This window comes from Mirounga leonina, unplaced genomic scaffold (genome assembly GCF_011800145.1).
Source record: "Mirounga leonina isolate KUSES-001 unplaced genomic scaffold, KU_Mleo_1.0 Mir_153, whole genome shotgun sequence".
NCBI lineage: Eukaryota > Metazoa > Chordata > Mammalia > Carnivora > Phocidae > Mirounga > Mirounga leonina.
The window spans coordinates 19,228,624-19,240,437 of record NW_023270387.1 but is presented as its reverse complement, the minus strand read 5'-3'; the positions used below and the strand labels follow the sequence as shown (position 1 = coordinate 19,240,437).

General features: G+C 40.7%; 1 protein-coding gene across 1 annotated transcript; it reads right to left on the bottom strand.

Moving 5' to 3' along the window:
- LOC118013095 (olfactory receptor 10G9) lies at positions 1 to 936 on the bottom strand. Its single transcript, XM_035008745.1, has one exon. The coding sequence runs from the start codon at positions 934 to 936 to the stop codon at positions 1 to 3; it is 936 nt and encodes a 311-aa protein (XP_034864636.1).
- Positions 937 to 11,814: the final 10,878 nt, after the last annotated feature.

Below are 11,814 nucleotides of genomic sequence, written 5' to 3'. Positions count from 1 at the left end.
TTATTTGCTCCGGGAATATGTTACTATGTCTATAAGCTTCCACAGAGCTTTCTTCACTTCCTTGTTCCTCAGGGTGTACACCACAGGGTTTAGAAGGGGTGTCAGCACCGTGTAGAAAACTGCCACAACCCCATCCACAGCATCCCGGGAGCCTGGCCTCAGGTAAATGAGAACACAGGGAACAAAGAAACAAAGGACCGCAATGCAGTGGGAAGCACAGGTCTGAAAGGCTCTGTGTCTCCCCTCTGAGGTGCGGATCTTCAGGATGGAACAGGTGATGGACACATAGGACAGCACTATCGGGAGAAAGCAGCCCGAGGCTACAACCCCAATGTTGACGAAGATCACCATCTCGTTCATGGAGGTGTCCGCACAGGCCAGCTTGAGGATGGGAGGGGCATCACAGAAGTAATGCTGGATCTGGCTGGGTCCACAGTAGGGCAAATGGAATGTCAGTGTGGTCTGGACAGCAGAGTGCAGACAGCCACTGAGCCACGTGCTGGTGGCCAGGAGGGCACACGTCCTCCCTCTCATCATGCTGGCGTACCTGAGCGGGTGACTGATGGCCAGGTAGCGGTCATAGGACATGACTGTGTAGAGGAAACACTCGGTGCTCCCCAGAAAGTGGAAGGAGTAGAGCTGGGCCACACAGCTGTGCAAGGAGATCGCCCTGCCTCCTGGGGACACCAAGGTCATCAGCATTTTGGGCATGGTGACCGTGGAGAACCACATGTCAATGAAGGACAGGTTGGTCAGGAAGTAGTACATGGGGGTGTGGAGGTGGGAATCCACCTTGATCACCAGCAAGATGAGGAGGTTCCCCACCACAGTGAGTACATAAATCACCAAGAAGATTCCCAAGAGGGGGATGTCCAGTGCTGGTGCATGGGGAAGCCCCATGAGAAAGAACGTTGTGACGAGGCTCACGTTTGTCATTTTCCACGAGTTTCATGTGTCTCTCTCTGTGGGAATAGAGAGAGCACCCAGTAGTTAATTGAAAACTGAACACCATTTTCATGTGGCAACTGCATCATTCATGGTAGATAATTCTAGAGTTAAACTCAATTTTGCTTGTTATGAAACGTATTTGGTAAAGATGATAGAATGATTTCATCATCTTCTTCTTTGTTCCTCTCTCTCTCTTTCTCTCTCTCTCTCTCATGCCCACACAGAAACATATGCATGCACAAGTAGAGGAACACCCAGATATATGTAGGAGAAAGTCCTAGAAATCCATTGTATTAATAAATCTCTAGTTATATATCATAAATGACCACAGACTTAGCAGCATAAAACAATGCAAATTTCCATTCTTACAGTGTTTGAGTCAGGTGAGCTGAGTGTTTGGCTTAAGGTTGATATCAAGACATCAGCTCAGTCTGGAATCTCATCTGAGGCTTGGGTTTCTCTTCCAAGCCTATGGAGATTGTTGGCAAAATTCAGTTCCTTGCAGGACTGAGGTGTCCGTCTTTCTTGGTGGCTGTTAGCAGGGATCATCCCTCTCAGCTTTAGAGCCCACCCTCAGGTCCTAACCACCTCTGATAACGTGGCAGCTTAGTTTTTTAAAGCCAATAGGAGAATCTGTCTCCAGTTCGCTGTGACAAAGTTGATGTAACCGAATGCATCAAAGGAGATATCCCATCACAGTCACAAGTCTCACCCACACTCAAGGGGAGGCAATTCAGCAAGGAGTGTATACCAGGGGGGCAGCAGTTGGGGCAGGGGGTGCTTTTGGAATCCTATTCTCTCTCCAGAGTTTATGGGGTGACTTAAAGAACCAAGAATTTAATTGCTGATAGGGCTGCACACCAAAAGTCCTCAGTACCTGAATAATTCTCTGGGGTCCTCATATGTAACTTGGTAGTAGTAATACCAGCTAGAACTAACTACTAAATGAAGTCCATAGTAAAGTGTTTGACAGTTGAGAACTTCACAAGAAATGATAATGAATCATACAAAATTGTTATCTTGTGATACAGAATTGCCTATCTATCTATCTATCTATCTATCTATCTATCTATCTATCTATCTATCATCTATCTACCATCTATCTAACTATCTATCCATAGAGAGGGGGAATGGGTGGAGGAATAAATTCTCTTTGTGTTGTAGAGACTTCTCAGTTTCAAAGCTAGATCTTTGAGGAAGATTTCATCGCTGGTATTGGGACTGGTTCTCACTACAACCACCACCTGCTTATAATGGGAGTTCCCTCAGAGAAGGTGAGAATCTCACCTCTATGATATGAGACCAGTTATCTCCCATATCATTCAGAATACCAGCCTTGTACACTGCTGTCTCCATGCTTCTCTTACACTAGACTTACATATGTAAGCTTACATAATGGATTTTATGAGGCTCTAAGAACATAAAAGTCATACCTGTTCTCCCAAACAGAATCCACTGGCAGTTTTCTAACATATATCCTTCTATCCTAAATATCTAGATATTTAGGCTAATTTGGCTTTGTTAGAGATAATATCCCTCCCTCCATCTTCCACTCATACTCATAAATTCAGACAATGCCCTTATAAGAGAAGACATCTCCCTCAAGTGTATGGCTCTTATTTAAGACCTACTACCTGAGACAGGAAGAACAGAACCAACATCAGAGGAAAGGATATCACCAGCTTGATGTCAAGAAAAGTTGGGCTTCTGTACAATGAAAAGTGAGACAGAATTGAAGTTTTTTATTTAATCCAAATTAGTCTTGAGTTCATGATCATTATTAATTATTCTTTGAGGGAAGACTATTGAAACCGGCTCCACAATATGGGAGAAGCCAGGATCTCTGTTCTCAGCAAAGCTTAGACAAAATGTATCCTGTGTCTAGACAATGTGGCTTAAGCTACATCTAAGCTGTAATTTTCATGGGTAAAGGGGAGTGGGAGGTTCAGGCTTCAAGGTATGGAATGAATAAGCCATGGGCATGAAGGCACAGCATAGGAACTACAGTCGATGGTATTGTCACAGTGTTGTATAGTGACAGATGGTAGATGCACTTGCGGTGAGAGGGGCATAAAGTACAGAGAAGTTGAGTCACTATGTTGTACACTGGAACTAATGTAACATTGTGTGTCAATTATACAAACAAATATACAAAAAAATCTCAAGGTATATTTTTCAAAAGGAGAATAACAGAGACAGAATTATCGTAATCACCTGTATGGATATCAGAATTTAAAAAATAGTACAAATGTATCTGAAATTTCTACTTTACCAGCAGGATCTCATACCCAGGATATCTTCATATTCAGATTAGGTGAAATATGAACCTTTTCATCAGGGGAATTGCAAAGTAGCCTGAGATTTAAGGCAGGACTATTGATTAGAGGTGTCAATGTTCGACTTGTTTGCCCATGCTGCAGCAATTTGGTCCCTATTTGTAGGCCTTTAATTAATAATTGTGTGTGTGTGCAGAGAGAGACAGAGAGACAGAGAGAAAGAGAGAGAGGAGACAGACCGACAGAGATGGGAGACGGAGAGAGACAGAGAGACATAGACAGAGATAGTGAAAACATGAGACTGGATAATCCAATGTAGAAGGATGGCTAACAATGCCCAAGCATCTTATCTCTCAGTGGAAGTTCAAGAGGGAGAGCAGGAAGACTAAGAGAAATCTACCATTTTAAGAACTCACCTTACAGTATATGATTCATTTCAGTATAAAACTCATCTGGTTTTTTTCTTCAAATTTTTCACTATCTATGTTGAGGCAGTAGTTTGCAAGTTATTACTAAAAAAACAGTGATTCTTTGGTGAGAGTGGTTCATTTCTATCCAAGGACCCAACTATTTGAAATTCAGGGAATGGAAACATGGCTCTATGGGTAGGAAATTAACTTGATTTAGTGTCTCAGGGAATAGATTCCTCTTGGGTCTATAGGTTCCTTGATGAGCAGAAAAACAAGAAGAAACTAATGAAAGGTTTTTAATAATCATACATATATTTCCCACTGTGTTTGCTTTTTAAACCCTCCTGAGAGGAGTTCATGTCTTTCTGAAACTAGTATTTATACCTAAGAGGAAGAAAGGAGGACCCAGTTACCCTTTTCCCGCAATAGTGATGCACATAAACACACAACTGCTGTCTCTCAACTTAAAATTGTCCAGGATTCAGAAACGGTCACCACCTGTCCCCACTCTCCATCTCAATGCAACTCTCTTCCACCATCTTTTTAAGCTGTGTTTAAAACATCTAAATTTCCAAACTTTTTTTATTGTTTAGAGTTTCTTTGCTGAAGGAAATAGTTAAGTATACATAATTATTTCCCAGCTGTATACATAATAGATTGCAATGCTGTCATAACTTTTATGCTCTTATAAGCATGTGTAAACACTTAATATATTTAAGTAGTTCTTGATTTGTAAATAAGCTTTTCATGAACTGTATTGATTTCTTTGTTTTGAGGTAATAGTCTTCTCATTGGTTTGTCAGGACTTTTACAAATTAAGATAATTAATTCAAGTTATTAATATTAATATTAATATTGCTGGCTTGGATGAAAGAAAAAATTCATCCCCCATAGTGTTGGTACAAATCTGTATAGTTACAGTGCCTTCTTTAGGAAAGCAATATGACAGGAGTTATTGAATTTAAGATTATGTACACTCTTAATTCCAGTAATTCTGCTCCAGGAATCTATTCGTGATTATAAAAGCACCAGGGTATACTGTCTTCATTCAAACATGTGTGTTGATACATGGTTTCTAGTGGAAAAACAACTGAACCAAGTGAAAAACGCTAGAAAGAATAAATCCTGTTGTTGTTACATCATGAAATCTTAAGCAGCTGCTGAAAAATTGAATTACAACCACATCAGTTAACTCTGGGGGGCTTTCATGGGATATTTTCAATGGGGGAGGGAACATGATGCACAGAAATATGGTTAACATTGTCTCATTTGTGTAAAGCAAATCAACACAAACTGTATATTACAGGGACATAGAGAAAGGAGTAGAAGGATATAAATGAGGTTATTAATCTGGAGTTGAGAAGTGGTGGTGTGAAAAACAAACAAAAATTTTATAAAGATGAGAATAATAATATAACATATATTATATAGTCTCATTACATTATTGTATTTATAACAACCAGAATATGAAAGAATTGGATCTTGTTCTACTGACCTGTAGGGATGTCAACATTATAATTTTAAGTAAAAAAACAAGCTAAACAAAAATTTATATTTCAGTTGAAACACATTCTCCCCTCACAAAGGCACTCATGTAACCAACACTTAGAAAGCCAAAGAATCAAAGTTGGAAAAGGAACAGGAACAAGAAACTGGAAAGCCAGGCAGAATTATTGTAAAATCCTGCTAATGAATATGTAGTCATGTCCACTGATGTCTCCAAGGAGGGCTCCAGTCCACAACAGCTTACCACCACCCCAGGCATGAATCCTTTAACACACTGCAGGATGCTGTCACCCTGCCTTTCAAATCTCTGTGTTGTTAATCCTGTCATGGCCATCCTCTGAATCATCCTCTCTTACATGTGCCTTTTGTTGCCCTTGTTTCTGACCCAAAGTCTAAGTTGATATATCTTATTGGTCAAGTCTAGATCCCATGTCCATGTTCCACATTTGCTGGAGGGAATGGGAAAGCATCTGGTATTGTTTCTACAGCAAAATGCAGCCCCACTTACAGGAAGAGGGTTTAAATGATACACAGCCAAAATATATGAACAAATAAGTATGCCAGTAAAGATCCATGACTGTCCACCGCATTGACCACACACCATCTGTCTACATCCTTCCCTGCCTACTTACACACACACAATGTCAGCACCTACCACAGCACGACTGTATTCCTCGTGTTACTCCCTTCACACAGGGAGCCATTCTGATACATCACCATTTATTCCATCCAGATCCAAATCTATCATTGCTTCTGAGGCAAGTCTAACTCGACATCATGTGCCCTATGGACAAAACAGTAAAATTACCATGAATGCATCTTAGATATAATAATGGACTGAATGGGGGGGGGGGATAAAACATGGAAACACACACATATGAAAGTGATGTGGAAATACGCCTAGAAAATACAAGACTTATTCTGTAACTGGTTATGAGGGAATAGCTAACATTAAGGACTTCTGTCTTCTTCAACACATTTGTCTTATCAGGACACTCAGCATGTCAGTGTTGCCAATGGGGTGAATCACACCATTGTTTCTGCAAGACAAAACCATATTTTGGATCTTGCCAACATATGCTTCAGTCATTTATGATTCATTCTTTTTTTTTAATTTTTTTTTAATATTTTATTTATTCATTTGACACACAGAGATACAGAGAGGGAGAGAGAGAGCATGAGCAGGGAGAGAGGCAGAGGGAGAGGGAGATGCAGGCTCCCCGCTGAGCCAGGAGCCCGATGTGAGGCTCGATCCCAGGACCCTGGGATCATGACTTGAGCCGAAGGCAGACGCTTAACCATTTATGATTCATTCTTATGTCTGGATGTAGTCATATGCAGGGCTTCCCATGGAATTCCCTAGATTCACTGTCTGGGTAAGGAAGAGGGCAGAGTAGAAATATTACTGCCTTATGTGATAGTGCAAATATTTTTCAGCAGGGGATAAAAGCCAGTAATTCTACAGTTTTGTGTCATATGACAGGCCAGATATTTTTCATCACGTAGTGCGCCAAGAAAATGAAACCCTGGAGAGCCCTCCCCCCATGTGGAAATAGGACACTAGGGGACGTCGTGTCCTTCGTCCTATGTCAGTCTGTCACATAGATCCTCGGAATTACTTATTTGGTACTTCAGGAGTAAAATGAAATAAAAGAAACTTGAGCACAGTACAAGCTGACATTGCTGAACATTATCAAATTGGACCAGAGTTTGTGGACTAGCCTAACTCACCACAAGGCAACTAGATGACCGGAAATGTCACTGAGGTGGCAGTTTGTTTCCATAGGTTTTACTCCCATGGTACAGTACACATAGGAATTTGCAGGACACCTGGGCTATCTTCTATTTCCCACACACCAGCTCCTATTAGCATGAGGTCACCAGTATTGTTAACCAGCATAATATCCTGTGTGTTTGTGAGTGAACAAGTCACTACAATGAAATTGTTACACAAAAATCATGATCCAAAACTACACCTGTTACATATGTGATAAAAAATTAGCTTTCAGGGGCGCCTGGGTGGCTCAGTCGTTGAGCGTCTGCCTTTGGCTCAGGTCATGATCCCAGGGTCCTGGGATCAAGCCCCGCATCGGGCTCCCTGCTCCGCGGGAAGCCTGCTTCTCCCTCTTCCACTCCCCCTGCTTGTGTTCCCTCTCTCACTGTGTCTCTCTCTGTCAAATAAATAAATAAAATCTTTTAAAAAAAATTTAAAAAATTAGCTTTCAGTAAATCTATACAAAGTGTAGGGAAGGATTTCTCTTTAAAAGACACAAAAATAATTAAATAGAAATTCTCAATTTTGATGTGGTTGAATTATCAAAAGACATTATAAAGACAGAGAACAGCTAAGTTACACTTTGAGTATATTTACTACACATAAACTAAGTGGGAAACAAAAAGTACCTGTAGTTGTATTATGGAAAAATATATAAATCAAGAAATAAAGGAAACAAATAAATATAATAGGTAAAAGCATATGGGCTTTTCAGAGAAATGGGAAAAGAAGAAAGGTTGAAAAAGCAAAGAAACCATGCTCAACTTCCTTAGTAATCAGGGAAATGCATATTAACACTACAATAACATATAATTTCACGCTTTCAAGATTGGAAAAAAATCAACTCTGAACATAATATATACTAGCAAGAATGTGGACCCCACAAGCTCTCTTAGCTCCTAGTTAATGTGAATATTGGTGTGGACTCGAGATCTCCAACAAAGGTACAGATCTGCACTTTGCGTGGTCCAGCAGACCCTCTCCAGGGACCTACCTAGATTTTGTACATGTGTGCTTCCTACCATGTATAAACATATCCTTAGCAGCTCTGCTTACATGTAGCAAAAAAACGTGCACAACTCAAGAGTTTTTGGAAAGAGAACAATGTGAAAGGAGAGAGAGAAGAAAAATGTATTTTATTCATAAAACAGATACCACAGAGGTAAAAAAAAAAAAAAAAAGGTGAATTAACCACAGCCATGAAAATCGGTGAGTCTCAAAAACATAACTTTTAGGTAAGAATACTGCTGTATGATTCCATTTATTTGAAATACAAAATAGAAATGAATACATATTTGGTAAACTGACAAAAGAAAGTCAAGGGAAAAGGTAATAGAAATTCAGGACAGTTATTATCTCTCATGGGGAGAGCAGAGGATGCCATGGAAGAAAAGGACAAAGATGCTACAGTGGTTCTTGTAGCATTTTATTCCGAAATTGGATCATGGTTACATGTATTGTGTTTTATTATTATTTATATATGTGTGTGTGTGTGTATTTTGTATATGGAAATATTTTATGTACACCAGTTTGTATTTGGAAACTGTTCCAAATGCGATGTCTCTATGAGGTGGAGGTGCCGCTGTGCTGATTGGCTGTGTAGGTATATTCTAGCAAGACCACGTCTAGATCTGGAGCTGTGAGATTGGTCACCATTTCATTACGCTTGCACTATGCAGTCCAAGCCACTGTGCAGTCCAAGCATCAGTCAACCAATCAGTAAGGAAACGGTGTAAGGCTACCGTCATCTGACCAAGCTAGCACGATGCCTGCAGAACTTCTGGAAGGCTCATAGTGATAATTTATCCAAATGTTTAAGGGCAGTCTTTTCTCCTTGGTCAGATTCTTTTGGAATTCATTTTCACCTGACTGAAACTAATGCGGGGAAGGTGGTGGTGGCCTGGGAGGGAGAAAGGGCATTTGAGGTGTGAGACTGAGGAAAACTTCCTTCCTCTTAGAAGGAGAGGCTTTTAGATCTCCAAGCAAGGCAAGAACAGCCTCACCAGATGGAGCAGGAGGGATTTTTCTGGGTAGGGAGATTCAGTGTGGGGTTGGGGAGTCAGGTACTGCCCCATCCAAATCCTGCCACCATACCCACTCCATTTTTCTCAGAACTCTGTCCTTTCTCATTCCCTAATTTTACATGAGAGCACTAGCAAACTAGGACGTTCATCTGATATTATAGTTAATAATCCACAGTCAAAGTGTGTGGGGTTTGGTTTTTGTTTTTTACTGTTTCATCCCATTCTCCACAACAAAATAAGGCATTATTTTATCATCGTAATAGAAGGCCACTGGGCTTCAGTATCTTCTTTATTTAAACATATGAAGATTGGAGGTTCTCAGACCCTCCCTGTAAGTTGTTACTTACATTGAAATTGTCACCCCCTCCTGGAAGACCTTCCATGGCCCCATCAATAAGGAAAATCAAATGGGAAGCAAAGGGAGCTGTAGGGCAGAAAAACAGCCACTCAGGCTTCCTAATATAGATAAAAGGGCTTTCCTGACATTCCAAGGCCAAGGATCCACATCAGAATTTGGAACCAAAGCCCCAGTTTGTAATCAAGTGTTCCTTTGCCTGGTTTCTTTCTAAGTAAATATTTATTCCCATCAGAGATACCAGAGAACTTACAAGCTCCCTGTGACAGGGGAAGATGAGGTGTTTGGAGTCTTAACTTCCTTACATCTTCCTCTCTATATGTAGAATTCTCTCTCAGCAGAACCCTAAATCTCACTTTAAATCTGTATCATGAGGAAGTATAGAAAAACTAGGAATTCATGTCCTTAAAATAGGAAAATGTACTAATAAACTGATGTTGACTTTTTATAATTTCTTAAGTGGAGAATGGCTCATTCAAAAAATTGACCAAGTGCATAGCTGGGTCTCACAACGTGTTACATAAAAATTGTACACTAAAAATGGTTCAAGGTAAATAATTGACACATGCTAGAAAACAAAATGTTTTCAACAGATATTTATTGATCTATATTTTTCCAGCATTATTTCAGAATTACACGTTCCTCTATTCTCATACATGGGGGATTTCTTATCATATATTGATATAGACTTATAGATTTTATCCAATACCTAAGCAGTAGAATCTTTCACCTCGAAAAAGTCCTATTCTCTTTAGAATGCAGGGTTTTTTTTCAAGTTTAAAATGGGGGTGTGCTCTAGATTCTTTCTCTAAAGTGCCTTCTAGCTCTAAGTGTGTTTGACTTTTTTTTTTTTTAAAGTAGGCTCCACACCCAACGTGGGGCTTGAACTCACAATCCCGAGATCCAGAGTCACACGTTCTGCAGGCTAAGCCAGCCAGGTGCCCCCAAGTGTGTTTGATTTTTAAGGGATTGTCAAAATTACATACTCCATCTAGCTTAGTCTCTAATTTGCCTATTGGATGATCAAGATATTTCTGCCTGAAACAGTGTTGTTTGTCCTAGGAATTTACTCTTTCAAGCTGAGTGAAATTCAAAGGACACTTTTAGGTAATTAACATATGGCATTCATGTAGCATCTTTGGCTTTAAAGTTCTTTCAAATTCCCTCCCCACACTTCTATGGGATAAACAGATAAGGCAACATTATCTCCAATTTACAAGTGAGAAATAGGAGGCGTGATCCTTCCTGACTCCTGATCAGGTCCTGCTCTCAGCAGGATCCTATGCTTCAGGGACACCACTAGCAACTAAGTAGACTTCCTGGAAGAGCCCTGGCTCACATTTTGCTGTTAACAAAGCCCCACTGCACCTTATTTCATGCAAGTTAATTCCCCTGAAGGGGGAAGCAGAAGTGATGTCAGTGTTGGCCCCCACCCCATGGGGACTACAGGAAGGAAGAAGCTGCTTGCCAGAAAGTGAGATCCAGAGCTCAAAGCCCAGGGACATCGATGCCAACCCTTTGAACAAAGCTACAAAGAGGAGGGATGCGCCCAGAGAAGTGTACAGAAAGATCACAGGGATGAAGTCAAGCTGGGGCGTCTCAGAGAGCCCAGGGAACCCGTCCAGCTCAAGAAGGGGCTTCCACAAGAAACAGCACAAAGCAAGGAGCTGAAGCAAGCAGTAGGCCATGGCCTCATGGCAGAGTCACAGCCAGGTAGAAGCCGTAAGCAGAGAAGACTCCAGAAGGCAGGCAGAGGTGGAGTGATGGAAATTCTTCTGAGACACATACTTATTAGAAGTATGTGAGAGGTGTTGGGAACAGAGAGCACAGCTAATATCTCCTAACAGCCTGTGCTTTACAAATACATGGTGCGAGGGGAGGACTTTTATGCTCTGCTCACCGGATTGCCTTAGTTTTCTGACCCAGATGAGTTTCAGTCAGGGTCTAGCTTAAGCCTAGTTCAGCTCATCCAGGGTTTGAAATGGCCAGAGAACGCTAGTATATGGGTACTAACGTCTTTTTCCCCAGGACTGCGCCTGGAGACTCCTTCTTTTCCCATCACATAGATGAGTCTATCGATTGTTGATAATATCATGTGATCCTGACTAAATTGTATACACCATGTAACTGGAGCAGTTTTAGTTTCTAATGGGGGAAAGAGAGAATATTTTGGTTTTCCCAGGGGAGAAATTATTATTTCTATGTACAGAGAAGAAATTGTAAAAATGAATGAAGATGGAGATGGAGGACAGTGGGGAGACAAGAGAAAAAGTACAGAACAAAAGGGAATTGGGGCTCGCAGGAAAATTGATCTTGTATGTGTAAGAACTAAATTTAAAATGTGAATTGATACGGATGTGGGAGAGATTGCGATTTCTTTTTTTGGGTGGGAATCTACACCACCTCCTCTCTCTCTCTGTCTTTTGTGTGTGTGTGTGTGTGTGTGTGTGTTTTTAACAGAGGAGAAACTGAGACTAAGGATATTAAGAGATTTGTTCAAAATACTGTAACTAGTAAGTAG

What these genes read in the sequence shown, in the direction of transcription:
- LOC118013095 (XM_035008745.1), bottom strand. Translation starts at nt 936, where the DNA reads ATGACAAACGTGAGCCTCGTCACAACGTTCTTTCTCATGGGGCTTCCC.